General features: G+C 37.8%; 1 protein-coding gene across 1 annotated transcript; it reads right to left on the minus strand.

Annotated features, from left to right (window-relative positions):
* Positions 1 to 269: 269 nt before the first annotated feature.
* Positions 270 to 23,674, minus strand: LOC103720362 (uncharacterized protein At5g19025-like). The gene is made up of 2 exons (XM_008810025.6): positions 22,889 to 23,674; positions 270 to 620 (listed from the first exon to the last, which is right to left on the minus strand). The coding sequence occupies exons 1-2, from the start codon at positions 23,608 to 23,610 to the stop codon at positions 584 to 586; spliced, it is 759 nt and encodes a 252-aa protein (XP_008808247.4). The 5' UTR covers positions 23,611 to 23,674; the 3' UTR covers positions 270 to 583.
* Between the last annotated feature and the right edge of the window lie 1,014 nt (positions 23,675 to 24,688).

Consider the following 24,688-nt stretch of genomic DNA (forward strand, 5'->3'; position numbering starts at 1 on the left):
AGGAAGAGAAGGATTAATCAACAAGACTTGCGAAGGAATGAGAAATTTTTGACAAGACCACGAGCAGTCTCTCCTTGCATGCCATGCATCCCATAGAAACCAGTCTCCCACGAGAATGCTCTGTCAGGAAGGCCCAGGCAATGTCCTACTCTGTCTCTGCCGTTCATATAAACAGGCATCAACAAGATCGGAACCCAAAATGGATGCCTTCTACAGTAGAAATATAATACCAAGAAGCAGAAGGGTATGATTATTTTGGCAGTGACAAATAAAGACAAAGAATTATGCTATTGGAAAGAAAATAACGTTATGTTTTCCAGCTTTTCTAAATTTATTGTGCATCAGCTGCCCCTCCTTTAACTCGTCTCCATAACTACAAGGAGCAAGAATTTGCGATATGAGAGGCATACTTCTAGATGGTGGGAACCACCATCTGGACTATTTTCATCATTCTTTTTTATTTTTCCCTTCTTTTGAACCATCATCAATTTGTAACATAAGTTTTTGTGGAGTAATATCCAACATAATTAAGTCCTTTAGAAATAGAAGCAGAATGAACTAACAGGTAAGACCCCTACAGCCATCACCTTCCTCTCTCAAGTGCCAAGTTTGCCATGCCCCTGCACCACCCATAAGAATGTCTGATCAGTACAGCACCAGATATAGTATTCTGGAAAAAAAATAAAAGCTAAATCACGAAACAAGACCAACAGAAAAAGGGCACAATATGTTGTTTGGAGAAACAGAACTCTAGTTTTATAAGAGAAAGCAATGGCACTTGGCAACAAAACATAAATTGCAGGGACTGCTTCTCAGTGAGGTGGTTCACAATTCCTAATGATTGGGAACAATTCTAGTTTAGAGTTAATTTGCTAATCCACAAACACTAAATCTACAGTTCCAAACTTCATCTGCAGGAGATACTGATATATTAAGAATTAAAGCTTTTAAGCTAATAGAAAATTAAATGTGCGTGAAATAAAAAAGAGCTATTTACTCATTCACTGTGAAACAAGAAGTTATATCAGATCATATGGTAGCAACATGAATGGGTTAGTTGAACAAATTAATGGATTTTTTGGTGGTAAGTGGAGTCTTTTAAAGGAGGTGAATGATATATCCTAATGTTCTACAGCAACTGAAACAGCAAAGGAGATCATTTAAAGGATCATCATCTTCTAGGTTCTTTGCTGAAAATCCACAACAAGAGCCTTCAGGTTGAAAGCATAATTTCATTGCAGATTTTTAAAGTAACCTATCAGATCCAAGGATAGAGAAATTAGTTTCGATCAATGGTCTTTTAGATGGATGAAGTTGATTGGTTTTTGGAAAATTCTAAAACTGATAAAAAAGATGTAATGGTACTTTGAAAGGTTGTTGAATTCTACACAAGATATAAAATCAGGGAAAAAAAGAAAACAGAAAGATGCTAAATTATCAACACCGGTCATAATATTCTAACTTTGTTGAGGTCCTACTGCAATAATCACAATACATCTGAGGTTTCTAACCCATCAATTGCAAAAATTGCATGTTTAGAGATCAAAGATGCATGAAGTGTGAAAGCTACATTAGTGGGACATTACACTAATGATTTTATAATACAAGCATTATTTTTTATGCAAGATTAAATTAATGAATGACTGCAAGAATCAAGAGAATTATAATACAGAATACATAAAATAACCTCCATCTAACTCAAAGTGATTCTGAAATAAGTTCCAGTTCCGAGATTCACTAGACAAAATTTGAAAAGTTATCTCAGCTTGATTCCAGAAAGAATCAAATCATTTTTCTCTTTAAAATGAGGATGCAATGGGTTGGAATAACCCATCTTCAGAATTTATACACAATGCTCGCTCATTCCATCTATCAGAAATGAAGAACTTGTTTTTGCAGATGACAATGAAATGCAAAGTTAACTAGATCAGCTATCAGCCTTTTAAGCAGCATAGGAGAAAATGTTGGAGTGTGGTGAAATTTATGGCATTCAAAAATATTTCAGTTAAGAGGCAATGACCTGTAGTTCAGAAAGAGAGGGCAAAAACACATGGAGAATTTGTCAAAAGCTCAAAAAGAGTTCAAATAACTAATATTTAAAAAATACAAATTAACCAAAAAAAAAATAAGAATGTAAGATAATTGATATTTTATATATTTGTACATGAAAGAGAGCATAAATGAGAAAGGAAAGCTAATGATGCAAAGACATGGTCATTTCAGCAGCACATAGCATCATCCAATTATGATTTAGAATGTGTTCCTTGAGTTAGTCACGAATAAATAGAGTAGAATCATAAACCCGTATATACTGAAAAGTTCTGTCAATTTGATTGTCCAATAATAATTCAAAGTATTATTTGTCCAGGAAAAGTAAGAACAATTCAAAAATTTTCAATCATACAGAGGATCTTGTTACTACAGGTCCAAAGTTTAAATAAAATGAGTCTATATCTGATTTGCCTTATCAGGGTCAACTACCAATATTCTTATATTTTAAGTTCAAAAAGAACTCAAATAATTAATAATTGGAAGAAAAAAAACAAAAAATAAGAACATAAGAAAATTGATTTTTTACATTTTTTTCATATAAAGTAGCATGAAAGAGACGAACAATTAACAATGCAAAGACACATAGCATCATCAAATTGTAAGTCAGAATGTGTTCCTTGAATTAGTCATGAATAATTTGTGTTAGAATCAGAAATCTAGTGAATATGAATAATTTGTGTAACAATCACAAAACTCGTGAAAGTTGAAGAGTTCTAGGTTGATTTGATTATCCAAGAATTTTTGAAAGCATTATTTGGGCAAGAAAAGTGAGAACAATTAAATTTTCAATCACTTAGAAATTATAGCTACCAAGCATGTGGTTAAAAAGTTGGAGGTCCAAATTTTGACTAAAATGAGTTCATTTTTAGTTTAACTTATCAGATTCAATTACTAACATTCATCTACTATTAAAAGGAAGAGTGTTTTGTAGCCAGACTCTCCCCACCCCTTTACTTTGGACTCTACCCGACCCCCTCATTCCCCCGAGCATTTCTTGCAACCTTTTGGGAAGTGGGACCACCCTCTTCCAGATGAAGAAACTAAAAACAAAAATCATATTTTTATTGATAACTCCAGTTTTCATCCATGCACCTGTCTTTTTTCTTGCACTCTCTTTAAAGAAGAAAAGAAACAACAGAAATGAAACAGCCAACAATAAGAGTTTATTTTATCATGTTCCACATAACTAATATATGAGACTTCAGAATCATTCATGCTTTCTCTCACGTGCATCTATGTCCGTCAGAATATTGCAGCCATCCGTGCTTCATAAAACATGTACCACATGCAGATATCATTGGTATTAAAATAGGCCATGTTTATCAACCACCTCATACTCTTATGCTCCAATAAGCTGACTATATTGGATGGTGACAAAAATGTCCAACTACAATTTCAAAAGTGGTACCATCTAGGGTGGGTCTGCAGCAAAAAATTGAGAAGATAAGCATGTTACAAAAGATGAAAAGAAAAGAAGAGAGATTCGAGGAGCTCTAGAATTAGGGGTGTAAATGAGCCAAGCTCGAGCTGTCCACGAACAGCTTGTTTAGAAGATCTAGTAAGGTCATTTGAGACCTTCATTTATATAAATTCGAGCAATAATCTGGATTACATTTTAATCTTATAGTTATAACGTATTCCATTCTACATAACATGGTCCATCAAATCATCCCAAACCACCCATACTAAGGCATATGATACCACACTGGCGTAAAATTGTGATGGTTCCTAGGTTGAAGGTAGGCCGAACAGGATGGTTCGGCCCACACCGAGCCGACTCCATGGGGAACCGGGTCGGTTCATCTATTAAATTCGGTTTCTGCCATAAACCGGCTAGAACGGATTCCGAATCGACCGGAAGCGGCCGGAACCGAACCAAACTGGCTAGAACCGTTCGAAATCGGCTGATTCTGCTCGAACTCGGTGCAAACCAGATGGTTCGTCGACCCAATTCGGAATCGGGCACACTCTCCTTTCTTTTGTTTCAAGGTGTTGGGATTCCCAACATCTTCTTCAGTGTTTGATTTAGACTTTAAAGTCTAAACGACTCCCCCTTCCCCCCCAATTTACAAAATTACACCGATTCAACGCGATAGAAGAAAGATCCAAGCCCAAATAAGGTGTGCTTCTTCTTCCATATCTCATTCTCTCTATTTGGGGGGCTCTAAAAAAATAGCTCAAAATTTATAAAAATTATAATAAATTAGTAGCATATATTACATAATTCAAAAGTATTTTTTGAAGTAGAAAATATATTTTCTAAATTTATAATTTGTAAACATATTTTTAAATTTAAAAATTATTAAAAATATATAAATAAATAAATATGAAAAAATAGTATTATGTATTAGATAAATCAGATATATTTTTTGAGGTAAAAAAATTGTCTTTATCGTAACAAACTTTTACTATTTTTAAATAATTGATAAACTAACGTACTTAATAAATCTGCAGAAATGGAACCATCAAAGAAAAAGAAGTCCGGACGTGATATTGGTTTGAATCATAGAAAACTGCTCTTAGATCGACACCATTGGAAGTGCAACTGGTGTAACACAGAGTTTAAGGGATAACCAAGTTGAAGCAGCATTTAGCTGGTAGTTATCCCAACGTATCTATGTGCCAAAAATGCCCAGATGAGGTTTGGCAGCTGATGAAGAAGCACTTTGCTGATGTTAGAGCAGTGAAGAAGAGAATTTTCAAGAAGGCGGAGGTGGACCGCCGAGCAGTAGAGCCACCTTCCTATCACCCCAGGGAGTTAGAGGAGACGTCTGCTCCAGATGACAAGAAGGCACAGATCCAGGCTGCCATGCAGGCGAACCTGGATGATCAGTGATAGCTAAATAAGGTGGTTCGGCATAGGGCTCGATTTGGGCTCTCGTACTATAAATCGGGCTCCGGTTCTGCGAGCAGTAGAGGAGATCTAGCATTCAGAAGGACCTCCTCAGTTAGAAAGGCCATCAGTAGAGGCGGTGGTCGAATTACATCTATGCTAGAGGCTTTTGGTAGCAAAAAAAGTCATCCAAAGAGATTTTACCAGGAGTAGTAATCTATAATTTAGATCCACATGCCATCCCCAGTAGGAATTTGAAGCAGCAGAGAGTTGACACAATACTGAAGAAGGATAAAAAGAATATGTGGTGAGCTATTGGATCATAGTTCCACTTCAGCAACATCCCAGCAAATGTGGCAGACCTATAGTATGTGGTGAGCTATTGGATCATGGTTCCACTTAAACAACATCCCAGCAAATGTGGCAGACTATATACTATAGGTCTGCCATTTCCTCCATACAGACTGTTGGTCTCGGTGTAGATCCTTCAGGACCGAAAGACATCTACAATGAGCTTCTTGACAATAATAAGGAGTTAGAGAAGTGGATTGCTTCATACAAAAGCAAGTGGCTCATAAATGGACTGACAGTGATGTGTGATTGTTGGATCGATCCTATCAGGCAGAACATTATCAACTTCTTGACATATTGTGATACGAAGACTTTCTTCCACAAGTCGATTGATGTTTTCGATCAGGTGCACGACGCCACGTACATTCTTAGATTGATAAAGGTGATTGATTAGGTAGGAGAAGAAAATCTCGTGCAGGTCATCATTGATAATGGGCCACAACATAAGGTCGTCGGGGAGATCTTGATAGAGCGGCGGCCACATATTTTCTGCATCCCAAGTGTTGCACATTGTATCGACCTCATATTGATGAACATAGCAAAGATTCATAGGTTGCAGCAAACAGTGGAGATAACCCAAATCATCACCAGATATATTTATAACTATATATGGATCTTTTCACTGATGAGGAGGTATGCAGGGAGAGTGATCTTGAGACTAGGAGTCACATAGTTAGCTACTAACTACGTTGCACTCCATAGCCTTCTTGAGAGAAAAGCAGCTCTACATCAGATGTTTGTCAGTCCCGAGTGACAGGAAAGTAACTTAATGAGCGAGGATCGCCTCTACGACCGGCCAGTTTCGTAGCCAACGAAGCTAGGATCGATGCAGGGCAATGGGCAAAGAGCAATATTTCACACATCCTTCCAGTTGATCAGCCATAGCCACAGAGAGTCGATCACCACATGACTCCATATCCGAGACATCCTGCTTTCAGAGATATGATCGGAAAATGCTTATACGATGCTACCATACTATCCACTCGACTCGATCAAAAGGGCGACATACATCCTCCTAACATAGCCAGACAGAGAGAGGCACGAAGGATAAGCAGGCAGAGTGGCACGAAGGATAAGCAGGCAGCAAGTGGCACGAAGGATAAGCAGGCAGCTGCCTAGCATACCAAAAAAGAAAAACCAAAGGCACCTGCCCAACATACCAACAAAAAATCAAAGGCACCTGCAGCCCCAATGGAGAGTGTGGAGGAACCAGTTCACTCATATTCAGAGACCGGGAGCAGCAGTTCTGATGGTTATGGATCTACTGACTGAAGAAAAAGTGGACATAAGACCATCGTTTATAAGACAGTCACAGAGTGACTGTTCACGGAACAGTAACCCGACCTGAGATAATGTTCACGGAACAGTAATGGACGGTTAGATGAAAGATAAGGATGAGTGGAAAAAAGATAAGGGTTGTCGGAGAAGTTGTTGAATAAGGATTAGTGGAGAAGTTATAGAAACTGTTTTAGAGGATTTTTAGGAAGATTGTTACAGTTGTTTTTGGGCCTGAGAAAGGACAACAGTCATTAAAAAAAAGAGAGACGAAAATCCAGAAAAGTGAGTGCCACCGTGAGCGAAGCCCGGAGAAATCCTTTTCCATCCACTTTCATTCTGCTTCTTGACCTATTTCTTCTTAGAGCCACCTTCTGGACCCCGTCATCCTTCGTCTCGAAGTCTTGGTGGAGCGCGGCCTGAAGATTTTCATTGGATTGAAGGGACCAAACTCGCAGAGATAATTATCCGACTAGTTCTATCACCATCTTTTACCCAACTCTCGTTTCTTCATCCATCAATCATTAACTCTACCCATCATCATTACCTTCATTGCCATCTATCACATCTTTATAACCCAAGTTTACTGGTAGTATTTTTTTTATTGTTCCGTTGTAGTTATTTTTAGTTTGCTGTACTAGTTATATTTCATTGATCAGGCTTCATTAATAAGATATCTATCATGTTTTGTTTTGTGTTCACATATTTCTATAACGATCCTTTGGGATGATGAGCATTTGCTGAAGTGTCTAATCAATCGCACTATAATTGACTATTATGAAATCAGTCTACACCTGTAGTAGTCGATTATAGATTGCACCAAAGTGGTATCAGAGCCAATAGATTCTGCATATATAGAAATCTTCATTATTGTGTTTGCATCATAACATTCATTTTTTTCTTCACTTTAAATTCTAAAAATTAAATTTCTGCACTTCAAAACAAAAAAATATATTTTCTGGATTAAAAAACATAAATTATATTTTCTGCATTTAAAACTACAGAAATTTTAATTTTTGGAGTTAAAAATACAGAAAAATTAGTTTCTGCATTTTAAAAAAAATCTGCATTCATTTTCCGCATGTAAAAAAAATATTTCTGCATTAAAATATTAATTTCTGTATTAAAATATTTATTTTTGGCATAAAAAATTAAAAATTCCAAAAAATTGAAAAAAATCCGTTTCACCTCCATAACATTAGAAAGACCTCTGAAACAGTTTTGGGTCGAATCTTAGCCTACAAGCATGTCCGATAATTGGCAAGATGTATTTAGAACTCAATAACAAATCTTAAAGCAGATCCAACGACAAGTAGAACACCTTTCCAACTTCATAACTAGACTAGAATTGAACATACCGAAGACAATGAGACATAGGAGAGAGGAAAACCATCAAAATGAACCAAGATGTAAAGTCAGATCTCGAGGTAGACAAAGGGTCAATTCGAGAGTAGTCGAGAGTAGTGAGTCAAATGAGATAGAAAATGACTTAGATGACCGACCACTACGTAAGAACAGAAAGAGACCACCACATAGAGAACCTCCTCGTGCCAGATGTTGGGATGATGGCATTAAGATAGATATTGGAGATTTTGAGGGACGTTTTCAGCCAAATGCTTTTTTCTGATTGGGTCAACAAAATCGACCAATATTTTGATTAAAAAAAATTCCTGAGGATAAAGAGGTCAAATTTGTGACCCTCAAATTAAAGGGACAAGCACTGGTTTGGTGGAAGCAACTCCAGGAACGAAAGTTCAGCAAGGTAAGGATAAGATTCGTACCTGAAGTAAGATGAAAGAAAAATTGAGGAAGCGATTTATCCCAATGGATTATCGCCAAAACCTCTACTTGAAATTTCAAAACCTCCGACAAGGGACTAGGACCATGGATGAGTACACCAAAGAGTTCCATAAGCTCCAAGCAAGAAATGGCCTTAATGAGGACCCCCTCTATGTTGTCAGTAGATATATCAATGGCTTGAGACGAGACATCTGTACCAAGTGGAGATGTTCGATGTCTTGAGCATTGATGGTGCCCATCGCCATGCACTGAGAGTATAAGTACAATAAAGGCGAACCAGTGGTCGAAAGTGGGACTCAAATAGGAACTCCACAACCCATGGAAAGAGTCAGTTCGGAAACAAAGTAATAAGTTCTCAGAATCCTATCAAGACTACAACTGCCCTAAAGCCCAATACTAGCAAGGAAGCATGGGACAAGGATAAAGGCGTACTGGCACCGGCACTTGATTCCACTATAATTTGCTATAAGTTCCGACAACCCGATCATAAATCCTCTAAATGTCCCCTGAGAAAATTTCAATCTCAGTCACACCTGATTGAGCAAGGATGCCAGAACGATTCAGATGAACCTAATCCATAGGCAAATGAGAGTGCGTCTGAACAGGAGGATGAGTCAGAGAACGACGATGTCCACATTATAGACGATGAGGTGGGCCCCCTCATGGTGATTCACCGTGTCATTGTGGCACCTAAGCAACCTGTCCAAGACAATTGGTTGAGGCAAAATATTTTCTTGACTATAGGTACTGCAGGAGGATATATATATTCTATCTTGATTGATAGTGGCAGTACTGAAAACTTCGTGTCTCAACATATGGTTGATAAACTATAGATACCTACACAAAGATCCATAAACCATATAAGGTATCTTGGTTTAAGGAGGGAGTTGAGGTTCCGGTCACCCACAGGTGTCTAGTAGAGTTTTCCATTGGAAAACAATACCAAGATCAGGTATGGTATGATGTTATGCCTACGGATGTGTGCCCCGTGTTGTTAGGTAGGCTTTGGCAGCACGATAGGAAGACCCAACATAACGGAAAAAAGAATACATATTCCTTTGTGAAAGATAAAAAATATCACACTCTATCCACAAACGAAATTGTATGGGTATAACACGAAAAATTTTGTGAAAGAAAGAGGCAAAGAACCTACTCAAAGGGTCTTGATTCTAAATTCAAAATCTTTCAAGGCTGAACTGAAAAAGGACTCGGTAGTTTGTGTTCTGGTACGAAAAGAGATCTAGGAGGAAGTAGAGATTCCAAAGGCGGTCCAACCTTTATTGTCTAAATTCAAGGACCTGACTCCTGAGGATCTTTCAGATGGCTTACCACCCATGAGGGATATTCAGCATTGCATTGATCTAGTCCCAGGTGCAAGATTCCCACACTAACCTCATTATAGGATGAGTCCGATTGAGTACAAGGAACTAAACAAGTAGGTGACCGAACTCTTACGAAAGGATTTCCTTCATGAGAGTATGAGTCCACGTGTTGTACCTACTTTGCTCACTCCAAAGAAAGATGGGTCATGGAGAATGTGCGTTGATAGCCGTGCCATCAACAAGATTACAGTCAAATCCAGATTTTCGATTTCTAGACTTGATGACATGCTTGATATGTTGACCGGCATGAAAATATTCTGCAAAGTTGATCTCAAAATTGGGTACCATCAGATTAGGATACGCCCACCCAGGAGATGAAAGGAAGACCACCTTCAAAACAAAGGAAGGATTATATGAGTGGTTAGTCATGCCATTTGGGCTATCCAATGCCTCAAGTACATTCATGTGAACCATAAACCAAGTACTTAGACCATTCATAGGAAAGTTCATAGTGGTGTACTTTGACAATATCTTGATATATAGTCCAAGCCCTGAGTTTTACTTGGATCATTTGAGGCTAGTGCTGCAGACACTTCGAGACCACAAACTGTATGCAAATCTGAAGAAATGTCTTTTTGACTGACGGTCTAATTTTTCTAGGTTATATTATGTCATCCGAGGGCATAAAGGTTGACCCTGACAAGGTAAAGGTCATCGAGTCGTGGCCTACACCTAAGACGATCACGAAAGCCAGAAGTCTCCATGGGTTGGCTTCGTTTTATCGACGGTTCATTCATAATTTCAGCACTTTGATAGCCCCGGTAACTAATTGTCTAAAGAAGGATCCCTTCAAGTGGACACCCATAGCGGAAAAGAGTTTCCAACTTGTTAAGACCAAGCTGATCAGTGCACCTGTCCTTGCACTACCCAACTTTGATAAGGTCTTCGAGGTGGATTGTGATGCCCCAAATGTAGGCATAAAAGTTGTCCTGAGTCAGGAAGGATGTCCTATGGCTTAGACCTGACCACGGTCCGGTTCTAACCGGAAAACCGGACCGAAAACGAATCAGAAAGAACCGGACCGGAACCGGAACCGTGTCTCACGGTTCTTAACCGAATCAGAACCTTGAGGAATACAGTTTAGTTAAGGTTCCAAGTTTGATGGAATCGGAACCGACGGTTCGGTTCCGGTTCGAACCGAAAAAAACGACTATTTTACCCCTCCTAACAACTAAAAAACAGCTAGTTTGAGGGGCATTTTGGGAAATGACTATTTTACCCCTCCTAACAACTAAAAAACGGCTAGTTTGAGGATCATTTTGGGAAACATTCAGTGCTGGAGGTCAAATCTTAGATGAGCGACGATCTTGTTTAAGGCCGAATAACTTGGAAGCCCAAGCATGTGTTGACGATTGGAGAAAGGCAGAACGTAGATTACAAGATAACACATTTGAGGACAATGAAGATTTATTTGACATTGGAACTAGCTGATCGTCTATAGCCGGCAGCAATGATAGTGATTGATCATTTAGGTAAGGGGGTTAATTGCTCAACCATGAAGGTAAGTGAACTACGAGGGCTTTGATTCCTCTAAATCCTAAGAGGATATGTAGGCAGCTTAATTTTAATTAAGTTCAAGCCTAAATTTTTCTTTTTTTTCCATTTATAATAAAATAAATTAGTTCCAAATTTATTTAATGTAACTTATTATTTTTTTATAATGTTATCTAGTTGTATTATTAAAATTTACTTTGATAGTAAATAATAAAATGAGGTACAAATTATCATTTTGTATTAATTACACAATCTATTTATATTTAAAAAAATTTCAAATTAATTACACAATCTATTTTTTTCAAAATTTTATAATTTATGTTAAAAATTGGAATCGGAACCATTTAGAACCGAAACCGGAACCGTCTAGAACCGGAACCGGAACCGAAACCGAACCGACTATTTTCGGTTCCGGTTAAGGTTTTAGGTTTTTGTGGAACCGGAACCAACGGTTCCGGAACCGCGGTCAAGTCTACTGTGGCTTACTTTAACGAAAAACTGAATGACACTCGTTCACACTACTCTACATATGACGTAGAATTTTATGCAGTCGTTCAGGCTTTGTGCTATTGGAAGCATTATCTCATTCAACGGAAATTTGTACTCAACTCTGACTACGAGGCTTTGAAATATTTGAATTCACAGAGAAATCTGAATAGAAGACATGCTAAGTAGTCCGCTTTCCTGCAAGAGTACACGTTCCACTTGAAACATAAGTCTAAAACCACTAACACTGTGGCAGATGCCTTGAGTCGTCCAGTTAATTTGTTAGCCACTTTGAGGGCATGGCTTATAGACTTTGATGGCATGAAGGAAAAGTATGCTACCAACCCATATTTTGGTAAGATTTGGGAGTCGTGTCAGACGACTAGGTCAGATCCTCCCGGTAGCTTTCACATTCACGACGGATTCCTATTTAGAGGATCACGCTTGTGCATGTGGAGATGAATTGCGTGAGACTTTGATTTGGAAATTTCATGGAAGGTTAGCTGCTCATGATGGACAGAGTCGCACTTTAGGACTCCTAGTTGAGGGTATTTTTGGCCTAAGATGAGAGACGACGCCATTAGATACGTGCGAAAATGTCAACATTGTCAGCGGGAAAAGAAAAAAGTCCAGAATACAGGTTTGTACACCCCGTTGCATATCTCTAGTGGCCCTTGGGAGGATGTCACCATGGACTTTATTGTAGGACTACCTTCGATTTTTGTTGTGGTGGACCGATTTTCAAAAATGGCACATTTCATTCCGTATAGAAAAACATATGATGCATCTCATATAGCAAATTTATTTTTTAAGAAAATTGTTAGACTACATAGTATTCCAAGATCATTCACATCTGATAGGAATACAAAATTCACTAGTTATTTATGGAAAACTCTTTGGAGTAAATTAGGAACAAAACTAAACTTCAGCAGTGCTTCTCACCCCCAAACAGATGGTCAGACAAAAGTAGTGAACCGAACACTTGGTAACATGCTTAGATGTTTGGATAGTGAGCATCCTATTCAGTAGGATTTGGTTTTAGCATAGGCTAAATTTGCATACAACGGTTTTATAAATCATACGACTGGTAAGTCTCCATTTGAAATCATCTATGGTTTTTCTATTCCACACATACTTAATCGTGCTTCCATTCCCTATCATGGTCGGATAAGTGCCAAAGCAGAGGACAATATTGAGCAGGTTTGTCACATCCAACGGAAAATCCATCAGCGCTTGTTTGACTCTAGTGCCAAGTATGATGCTGACTATCATCGCAGGGAAGTTCACTTTGCGGAGAGCGATCTGGTGATGGCCTATTTCAAAAGAGAGGTTTTCATTGGACAATTACAGCAAGCACAGCCCGCGAAAGTATGGTCCATTCCACATACGTCGAAAACTGGAGGAGAACGCCTATTTATTGGAGCTTCCAGACAACGTCCAGACTTCCCCAATTTTCAATGTCGTCGACCTGTACTAGTTCCATGGAGATCTACCAGAGGCGATTGCAGTTCCAGATCTACCTAGCACCAACTCAAAGTCTAGTTTTCATGAGGATATTAAAGATATTCTTGACATGTGAGCAGTAGACACCAGGCGTAGGCAATACCTCAGATTCCTTGTGCATTGGCAAGGGAGACCTATTTCAGACAGTTCATGGATCAACGAGGACGAGTTGAGACGCCAAAGACCAAATTTGTTGCAGTAGATATAGGAGGCCTACTCGTCAAGAGTCGAGTTCTTCCCAATTGGGAAAACTAATGTACTCTCAAGGCTTCATCTTGTACATAGTTTATATTTTTTATTATTTCTGTATTTTCATCCAAAGCTATGTTTAGGCTAGAATTTGCAGTCGAGTCATGTACTAGGACTGCCAAGCGAAAAGAGTCCACCTAGGTATGATAGAAAACCTAATCCAACCCCAAACCACTACACTTAATTGCTCGAGCCTTGACTTTTCTTCAATGCCCACGACCATGACTCATCTCTACGAACGGAGGATCGATGATAATCTTGGAGATAAAATTGTGCATGTTGAATGCATGAAAAAAGAGGAAAGAAAGTTTAAAAAAATATACAACATAAATCTGTAGAAATATGCAGAAATCTGCAGAAAACAAAAAAAAATATTGTTCATGTGAACAATAACCCGACCCAAGTTACTATTCATGGAACAGTAACCCGACCCGAGTTACTGTTCACGAAACAGTAATGGACGGTTAGATAGAAGATAAGGACGCATGGAAGAAAGATAAGGGCTATTGGAGAAGTTGTTGGATACGGATCAGCGGAGAAGTTATAAAAACCGTTTTGGAGGATTTTTAGAAAGATTGTTACAGCTGTTTTCGAGCCTATAAAAAGAAAGGATAGCAACCATTAAAAAAAGGAAGAAAAAAAAATCTAGAAAGGTGCCACCATGGGCGAAATCCTGAAAAATCCTTTTTCTTCCACTTTCATTCTGCTTCTTGACCTATTTCTTCTTAGAGCCACCTTTTCGACCTCGTTATCCTTCATCTCGATGTCTTGGTGGAGCGCGGCCTGAAGATTCTCATTGGATTGGAGGGACCAAACTTGCAGAGATAATTATCCGACTAGTTCTATCACTATCTTTTACCCAGCCCTCATTTCTTCATCCATCAATCATTAACTCTACCCATCATCATTACCTTCGTTGCCATCTATCACATCTTTGGAACCCGAGTTTACTGGCAGTATTTTTTTATTGTTCTGTTATAGTTATTTTCAGTTTGCTGCACTAGTTATATTTCATTGATCAGACTTCATTAATAAGATATCTATCATGTTTTGTTTTGTGTTCACATACCTCTATGCTGATCTTTTGGGATGATGAGCATGTACTGAAATGTCTAATCAATCACACCATAATTGACTATTATAAAATCAGTTTACACTTGTAGTAGTCGATTATAGGTTGCACCACCAAAAAAAGTATCTACTTTTAAAAAATAATAAATAAAATATGGAATATCATAATACATATCAAATGATTATTTGATGACCAAAATATATCTGAATAAGTAAAATAAATCACCTACAAAATAAATACACATATGGTAGCTTGGTGGTTAAGTGCTTGCCATTCAAGTGGGAGCTTGCTGGTTTGAATCCCAGGTCTTGCAATTTATTTTAGACAATTTTTTTAATGGATATCCAGATCCAAGTCTGAAAGACTTTTAAAATCCAAGTTCAGATACATATCTGGCAACATATATAAATAACTATCCGGGTTCGGATTTGGATACGATCAGATACCAGAATTCTATTCAAATCCAATCCAATTCGGATACGAAGAATGGATATAGTCAGATTTTATCCGACCTATTTGGATCCCTAGGAGAGATATAAATGGTGAAGAACTTCTCACCCTGGATTAACCTAGTTATTGTGTTGGTTCATATTGTGGTACAAATTTCCCCAGCATAAACTGACACTGTAACCTAGAATGTAATATGTACCCTATATCACATATCATGCATGACTATCTGACACTAGAATAGACTGTTATACCACAGAGCCATTTTTTGTTACAACGAGCCTCATCACATGGTTAGCCACGTGAGTGGCACAACACACACCATTGCTAGCCGTGACTGACAAGAGCACAGAAAATGGTAGTCTATCCTAAATGGTCAAACCAAGTCAAGGCAGCAAGCACAAAAAGAAGATCAAAGGCAGAAAGGGATCTTCTGCATCACTTTTTGTTTTCCTTTTTGTGGGACATGTCTTACATTACCTATGCATGGTGGGGGTGCACCATACTTTTATCTCTTGAATTCATAGAAATGCTTATAAGATGCTTCTCAAAGAGGTATTAAAATAGCAAGATGTCAGTTCTCAACTTGATAGTTAACTCCTTTATCCGTTGGCAGCCTATTCAATGAGATGGTCATATATGAAGCAATCCTGAAATCTTGACACATCATTTGAGGCAGAGCATGAATTCATAATAAGGTTGGAGTTCATGAAATGACAGAAAATACTAGTAATTTTCACATAGAGGCCAATAAAGATTGCTTTGAAACCAAACAAGATTAGAAAACAAAGGTGCAAGAACATGTCCCAACCCATTGTGCAGTGTTTAATTTCTTCCAACAAAGGGAAACATTCTAATTGGGATGGAGATAATCTCTTGACAAGGACAGAATGGTAAGGGAGGAGAAGAAAGGTCAGCGAATAAACTTTGTTTTTTGAACTTTCAAAATTTATATGCATTAATATTATCTCCTCTTAAGGTTAGATTTATATGTTACAAGTCATTTTATTAGAATAAGGTATATAATTGATAAATCAAAGTTGTCAAGATATTCCAAGTTTGAGGACAAAAACAGCTGTAGTAATATCAATACTATAAACCAGTGAGTATAAATGAAGGTCCCACCATCACCATGCATTGGAAAAATTTTGGAAGCCCTAATAGAGTTCAATTTGTAATTTGAGGTCAAATCAATGGTCCATGCCCAAATGTATTCCAAAAAATCGCTGTTTTAGTACTAGTTATGTTCTAAAGTGGCCAAAAGCCTGATACCTGATAAGAAGGAAGATTTATTAGTATTACGCAATAAAAAGAGGGCTACAGTTGTATGATGATCAGCTTTTCAGGAAGTCAATAAAATGTTGATATATATTTCTTAATATGAAGATACTTAGAGAACACCGATTGCTAGTCAAGTGATCAATGCAATATAATATAAACTTCATTCAACCTTCAAGAAACCCACTTTTAGGCAGAACACAGTCTCAAATTATTTCTTCATTAAGAACCTATTCTCAATTAGCTCAACTAATTAGATTTCAATAGGGTATCTTGCATGCAGCTTATGTTAGAAGCTTCTCCAAAAATCATGATCATGCTCTCAAATTAAAAGCTAGCTCTAAAACCATCAAACTTGCTGATCAAGTCACTCTTCCAAGGTTTATTATCAAGATGGATGCTAAACTGGTTCAGAACTGGTTCAATTGTGCAAGGATGAAGTCATCTCAACAATCAAAATTGAATCCTCAGATTACAGACGTTCTCCATAAATTTGATAATTGGGTATCAAGCATGTCTAGGAAGAAGCTACAGCCCAGAAGAACAACTAATTGTTGCAAACAGGGTTCTTGAGAGTCATAGTTTTGTGATTCTACTCAAGCATGTCAATTTTATCCATGAGAGTGGAAGGGGCACTGTAAGTATAAGAGGTGGCTAGCTTTCCTTGTTAAAACAAGAGGGATTCCATTAAAATCACTTTGGCTTCCACAAAATGGAAATTTTGTCTATGATAATTATAAAGAAATATGAGCCTGCTAAGTATCAGCCCTTGGTTTAGACCCACCAGTGTTTGGAAATTCACCTGCCCCACTAGTAACATAATATTCCTAACTATCAATGCCTCTTCATAACTGTCCTTAGTAATTTCAATTTACCCATTAAGGCCAGTTTTCATCTCAGCGAGATATTGATTTGCATTGGTATCAGGCACTCACTGAAATGATATACAAAAACTATCATCTTATTTTTTTTGCAGCTGATCTGAACCAGTACATACAGAGTATTCAACTGATACAAAATCAACAATCAACCAAAATTTTAAGATCATACGATAGCAAAAATTAAGGTCAAATCAGAGCAGCAACAAAAGAAAGCAAGTCTGGTTTGAATCAATTAATGGAACTATAAAGCTGATGAACACTTTCAATTGGTAATATGAGCCTGTGCTACTCATGAATCCATAGTATCCAGCCATTGATGGGATGGAGGCCTCTAGGAAGAATCCAATCCGCTCCCTCCATTTGTGCAACTCCTTTCCTAATAAGCATCACTCCTAGATTTGAGGAGTCAAATCCTCTCTAAACCTAATTCAATGTCGCTCTTTCCAGCTAAATGAGCGACCGTCCATTAAGGTTGGTAATCCGCAGTGGTTCATCAAGTTCACACCATTATATGTTTTGCTCAATTAGTCAAAGATCACTGATTGCTGAAATTACTTTGATGAACTACGGTAGTTTATTTAACTTGAACAGTAAATGGTCCTAATTTTAATCTTCAGAGAAATCTTTCTAAATCTTTGTTTTAATCATTATAATTTCATTGTGAGTTGTGACTAATATCAGCAGATACATTGTTGAACCGGTCAATTTATATTGACCGATATCTAGCAATCTGTTAGACCAGATGTTTTCCAACAAGGAAAGCGGTGCCGTCTTGTACCAAACTGCCCGATTTGGGGCAGACCGGCACAGTTCCACCCCTCAGTTTAAGAAATCCGGCGAAGAGGAAGAGGGAGAGGGAGGAGAGAAAGGAAGAGAGAGATAGGGAGGGAGAGGGAGAGGGGGGAAGAGAGGGAGGGGAAGAGAGAGAGAGGGGGTTCGAAAGCCCTTCTCTCCTCCTATGTTCCTCTGCAGGGGGCACCTTTGTTTTGAAACGAAACAAGAGATCTGCCCCTATATTTTTTGTAATTTCTTAAGTGAAGTCAACAAACCGTTTTCCAATTTCACTTAAGAAATTACAAAAAAAAATAGGGGTGGCAATTTGCTGACTTTATTTAAGAAATTACAAAAAACAAAAGGGGTGGAACGAAATAGAGGCGCCCTTTGCAGCCCATGCAGAGGAATAGAGGAGAGGAGGGTTTTCATGCCCCCAATCCCTCTCCCAGCCTCTCTCTCTCCCCCTCCCTCTCCCTCCCTCCATCCCTCCCTCTTTTCCTCTCTATCCTTCTCCCTCCCCTCTCCCTCGCTGAATTTTTTTTTATCAATACAGCCCAAAATGGCACGGCACATGGACATACTGTACCGCACTGTCAGGCAACCAATACGGATCCTAGTACCGATGTAGCTTATGTTGCTTTCCAACCTTACATCTTGACCTAGGTAAATTGATATCTAGTTCATCTCAATTTTGGTAAGCCAAGATTGACAGGATACTGGATTTTAGAAACCTTGCTTTGAGAACACCTTTCAATACTCACTAAATTAGCTCTCTTAGTAATCTAAACTCACATTAGAAAGACATGGAACATCAGTCAATACTTTCACATCAAAGCTTCTCCAAAAGTTGCCCTACTAAGAAGGTAACATCCATTGCGTAACTTATAAGTATAAAACAAAATTAATTCTTCAAAATCCTTGTAATTCCCTAAATTTTTGTTCCATTGCTTTCTTCCATAATTCAAAGAAATTACAAATTAAATTGTTTGTGCAACCTTGTACATAACTCTTATTCTTATAATTATGTATGACACTACTATTACAAATTTCGGCATTTTCTTTATTTTCCATCCTTTCATTGGATAACATAGAGAAATAAAAAGGAAATAAAAGAAAAAAAAGAAAGTCTATAGGCACTGAAAAATAAATAATAGTTCTAAGAAGCAAAATTAGTAATAACTTGATTTTGAATCGTATGATACCCAATTAGTAATGTTCCAAAATTAACCAGTTGTAACTTAGTAACCTAGGATATTAGAAAGAATATTTTATTCTTAGTCAGATAACTTTTTACCCTTAAACACAAAAGTCAAAACATTTGAATTATAGGAACTAAAAGTTTAGTTGATTGAAAGAAGGTTCAAGATATTCATAGATTATCTATCTTAAGTTCTGTGAGACATGAGAACAATCAGCAATATAGAAACCCAAGAAAGACAAATAGTTCAAAAACTTAGTTTATTTTTTAAATTTTGATTTAGCCAAATGAGTTTTTATGGTCCATCTTGGTAATTCATCTAAAAATGATTCAAAAAAGCAAAAAGGAAAAAAGAAAAAAGGAAATAAAGAGAATATCTTAGACATCATTAAGCATATCGATACCATTACTATTTACTCCATAGATTCCTAATTTATAATGTCTCTTACACAATTTCCTTTCCTATTACTCTTTTTGAATTACTGCTTCCTTGATCTTGCATCTAAATGTCTATTCCCCCTCTCTTTCTGCTTCCTGCAACTATTGGCCAACATAAAGGAAAGTGGCTTAAAGATCGCTCAAAGTCAAAAACAAGTTCTACAAAAGAAGAAAGATGAAAAAGAGTGCAAGGCACAAGCATTCTCAAGAAAGATTTAAGTATCTCTATTTAGAAAATGGATTAATCGAGTATATAAAAATAACATAACATAAATTGAAACACTAGTTATTAAAAAAGTGTGTTCACTGAAGTATCAATGGATGCTAGCTTCAAAGTTATTAGGTCAGAGCCTAGGATGGTGCACTATGATGAGATTCATTTCGTCTATAGAAGAGTAATAGATCTTTGGCACTGACTTTGTTATCATAAAATTCTGCATATGCTATGATGTCCAAGCTGGCAGCAGCTTGTTTGCAGCTGCTATCATTTAGTAATAAAGTCATATTAGAATAAATAACTTGTTTTACCCATTAAGATATAAATTTTAAAAAATAACAAATTTCCTGAATATGAAAAAGATTTTTGAAGGATGTAACAGTTCGGAACTTTACTATACCTTTTATTATGTGTGTTACCGGTTACGATCATAACTTGATGAAGAAATGTTTAATCTTTTCCCTGATATATTAAGAACTCCTCAAAGGAGATATTGAGCATAATATGGTTGGATGAAGTCAAACATTCACTAATGAGACAATATTTTGGGAATAGCTAGCCAGGTGATTGATGTTACCAAGCACGTGACATAGTTGTCAAGTGTCCAAGTGTCCCAAAGAAAGATATGGTAACCTTTAAAAATTTGGACATGCGACACACCCATATTACATGTATGTGTCCATAAATGTGTACAATTTTATGTATCTAATTAATATCTATCAAACCAATTTGTTTTATGACTTGATTTAACTAACAAACTTTTGCTAGAATGTCACATTAGACTTAAAAATTTCCAAGTAGAAATGCCAAAGAGTTGATACAAAAAGGTGAGGACATGATGCTTTGTTGATTTGAAGTGTCATAAAGTGTCTAGGTGCCCAGGCTTTTGGGCAATATCAAAAAAACCCAAATTTAAGTGTCTGGGTAACACTGCAAGTGATGCAACTTACAAACTTCCTTCACATATGCCATCATAAGATATCAATTTTCATATATCATGTGCATCTCAAGCCAAACATTGAGATAAGAGCATAAAATTATTTTATTATTGTTTTTCTTATTCTTTTTCTCATCATTTGTATTCTTATTATCTGAGCATTTAAACTCTTCTTTTCTATCATGTATAGTCTTCAAAAAAATAATCTATCATAGCCTAAGAATTTCACTAGGATGTGGAAGATAAGTTGAAAAGACAAATTCCATGTCATTGAGAAATGCAATAATCATGAACTTAAGTGTTTTGGTACAGCCAAGATTTAGGGGGCTGGAAATCTAACAAAAGCATTTATACTGCAGACTTGTCTGGCATCTCTTTTATTTTTTATTTTCTATATTTAAAAAACATAAAAATTGAAAAATAACATGTTTGGTAATATTATTTTTATTTTCCATATTCAAAAATTATTTTCAATGTTTCTAAAAAATAAAAATAATAAATCCTTGCCTTCAATAGTTTCAAAACAAGAAACTCATATTTTCACCAATACCACCGCCACCGCATCTGCCACCACCGCTGCTATCATCGACATCTCAACCACCATTATTGCAGCCACCTCCATGCCACTATTGCCATCATTGCTATCTCCACCACATCACCAATGCCCCATCACCACCACTGTTGCTGCCATTGTTACCACCATCATCATCTCCACCACATATCATTGTCATTATCTTCGCCTTTACCATGTCATTGATGCTCCCACCACTGCCACCATCGCCGCCACCACCATCGCCTCAACCATACCACCACCACTATTGTTACCACATCCACCATGCTACCACCAACCCCACTACCAACACTACGACCATCTTCACTGCCTTTGCTACTATTACCACTACCTCTACCACCATCACTATGTTTATTTTTAAAAATAATTGAATATACTAAACACGTTTATAATTTTAAAAATTGGAAAATACAAATAAATTTTTTATTTTCTGATTTTAAAAAATAGAAAACAAAAGTGACGCGAACCATCCCCTACACATAGTAATGTTGTTTAGTTCTTCCTTCTTTTTTCTATAAGTCAAGACTTCTTGCTTGCAGACTATAGTTGGGTACAATAATGAAAACATACTATAAATCATCCACTAAGGTTGCAAGTCAAACAAAACTTGTGGTACAACTAAAGGAAATCTTATGCAGACCATAAACCGACACTTTCAGTGATGATATTCTACCATAAGCGTGAATGGAAGGATCAGAAGAATTGCAAATTTTATGCACATTGCTTAAATAAGGCATGTACTTTGACATCTAAATATTTAAATATTTCAAAATCAATCAGAATTAATCATATTGAGACCCTTTTTTCATGCAATCTGATAAGTATTAATCATTTCACAGTCATGTATAAATTATAGGTAATCCTTCAACAGTATTTGTCACATAAACAGTCATGAACTGATAAATAAAAAATAACACCTCCAAAAAGAAGACACTACACCATGAATTTTCTCTATGTTACATTATGTTTATTGTCAATGCTAACATTTTCAAATTCATTGTCAACTTCCATCCAGTCAGTTCCATATCTTCTCTACTAATTATATAATCCTGAGTTTCTCAGAATAAAGGACAGCTTTAAACACACAAGCATGCTCCCAAATCTGATTCATTTTTTCCACTTCTCAGTAATATTTTCATGGCGAACAGATATTATTTTTACACAACTTCAAAATCATTAAGATCTGATGCGGAAAAATGGGATATTATATTCCTAGGTCTCAGTTCTTAGACGATGAGGTCTGCCATTATAAGTAGCATGTTCAAATTCATCAGAAGTACTCACATCATCCAGTATGTTAAAGTTTTTCTCTTTCCTTGTGTTAGTCCCCTTTGAAGCAAATTCAAGCGCCCTCCTCACCGTTGGAGGTGATCCCTAAATTTTGGTACTCCGTGATTCTATGTAAATTTCATCAACATCTTCCAATTTGAAAACAACCATCCCAAAATACACAGTTTCATCAAACACGCCCGGAGATCATAAATCAGATACCAACAACCAAGGAACAATCGCACATTCTATCGCGATCTGAGTCAAGCTAGCTAAAAGTGAAATCGTTGTAATGCATTTCTCTACCTTCGTTCAAAGATCAGAAAAGGAATCAAAATAAGAGAAAAAGAGGGAGGGAATTGGGGGACAAAAAGAGCTCACTTTTTCTGGCGGCGGCTCCGCTTGGGGCCCCAACCCTCGAGCTTGGCGACGGGGCACCCGCATTGGGAGCGGAAGAGCAGCACGGCTCGGCCGTTGGGGGGCGCCATCCGGCGGAGCTCGGCGCGGAGGCACTCGTAGTCAGGGTTGTTCCCCTGCTGGCCTCCCTTCCAGGGAAGGCCGTCGATCTCCTTCCACATGGCGGCGGCGGCGGCGTCGGGTGGCGAGCGGAGGCCATCCTCAGTCTGGAGCTGGACGTCGAACTCGAGGGCCTTGCGGAGGCCGCGGCAGCGGGGTTTGCCACAGCGGCGGCGGCGCCAGCAGGGCCAGTCCCAGGGCCAGGCGGCGCCGGATAGCTCGGCCGCGGCGACGGCGGTGGCGATGAGGAGGAGGAGGACGATGGCGGCGAGGTAGGGGAGGGGGGCAGCGTGGAACGAGGCGGCAAGGGGGCGGAGGAGTGGGGGGAGGAGGGTAGAGAGGGCGCGGACGAGGTGGGCGAGGGAAGAGATGATGAGAAAGGCGCAAGAGAAGAGGACAAGGACGAGTATGAGCAGGTCGAGGGTCGCCGCCGGCGAGTGCTTGCACGGCGGAAGGGAACCGGAATTAGGGTTTGAAAAATTAGTGTTAGGGTTTGGGTTTCGCTTGGGTCTGGGAGAGGGGGAGGAGGAGGAGGAGGAAGAGGAGGAGGACGGCATGGCGGTGAGGGGGGAGAAGCGGCGGATCATCGCTCGCTCGCTCCCACTCGCTTATCTCTTCTCTCTCTGCCGCCGCTCCTGTTTCTATTTTTTTAATCTATTTATTTAGTTATTTATTAGCTTATCTTAATTTTTTACTTTAATTTTTGTTTCTTCGGTTAGCGTGGGCGAGACGGAGTCACAGAGTCAACGCGGTAAGCACGCCGGACGCGCACGGGTTTGGACTCGGGACGTCGAGGAAACGAGGACTTTGTCAAGCTCAACTCGGAGTAGATTGTGGCCTAAATTGGATTGCATATTTGCATATGCTTGGAGTTAGACTTTTCTGGGCCTTGGGATTCACAAGTTTTTTTTGCTAGAATTGGAGGCTAATGGGCTAGCTGGCGTTAGACGATGACATTTAAGGATATGCACGTACAAACCAAATGAAATTTGTAAGCATTCAAGAAATTGGGGAAAAATATTGAATTATTCAAACAAGCTTATAGCAGGGTATCTTTGGGTATCACATTTGTTTCAGAAAATGATTATAACCTCTCTTTTTTTTCCATGACGTATTCAGCTATGTTGTACAATATAATTTTTAAAAATTATAAATAACCTTTTGTTGGCCTTATTTCAACTATGCAAGATCATTTTCTTGTCTTGTGTATATCAAACAAGTAGCTCACATCTCATACAACCTAGTAAAACAAAGAATGCCTGCAGGTTGTTATTTGTAACTCTATATTGCAAATTATCAAAAATATTATTTTTTCTAGAAATTAATTTCTCACATACAGTCAACATATTCTTTTGTTGTTACTGGAAAGTTTAGTCAAATTTCAGAAATGTTGATATCCCAAAGATGTCAAAAAAGTTGCTTTTACACTAAAAAATTAATTTCTCAGGTAGTGGCAAGATTTTTTTTTTTGTCATTTTAATCGAGTCTCAAAAATATCAATATTTTTTAGACTAATCATTTTACTTCACAACAAAAGTAATGGCTATTATCCACATAATTCATTCTTTATTTAGACTTTTATGTCCATGATGGCTGTCATAAAAGTGGAAAAAAAAATAGTTGTTATAACTTGAAAATTATCAAAGTCACGGAGCCTGCAACCAG

This window comes from Phoenix dactylifera, chromosome 12 (assembly GCF_051530095.1).
Source record: "Phoenix dactylifera cultivar Ajwa chromosome 12, Ajwa_hap1_PhDact_Kaust_v1.1, whole genome shotgun sequence".
Lineage (NCBI taxonomy): Eukaryota > Viridiplantae > Streptophyta > Magnoliopsida > Arecales > Arecaceae > Phoenix > Phoenix dactylifera.

Coding starts and splice junctions, on each gene's coding strand:
- LOC103720362 (XM_008810025.6), bottom strand. CDS start 23,610: ATGATCCGCCGCTTCTCCCCCCTCACCGCCATGCCGTCCTCCTCCTCT. Junction 621..22,888: donor CGGAGCCGCCGCCAGAAAAA/GTGAGCTCTTTT, acceptor TGGGTGGTGCAG/GGGCATGGCAAACTTGGCAC.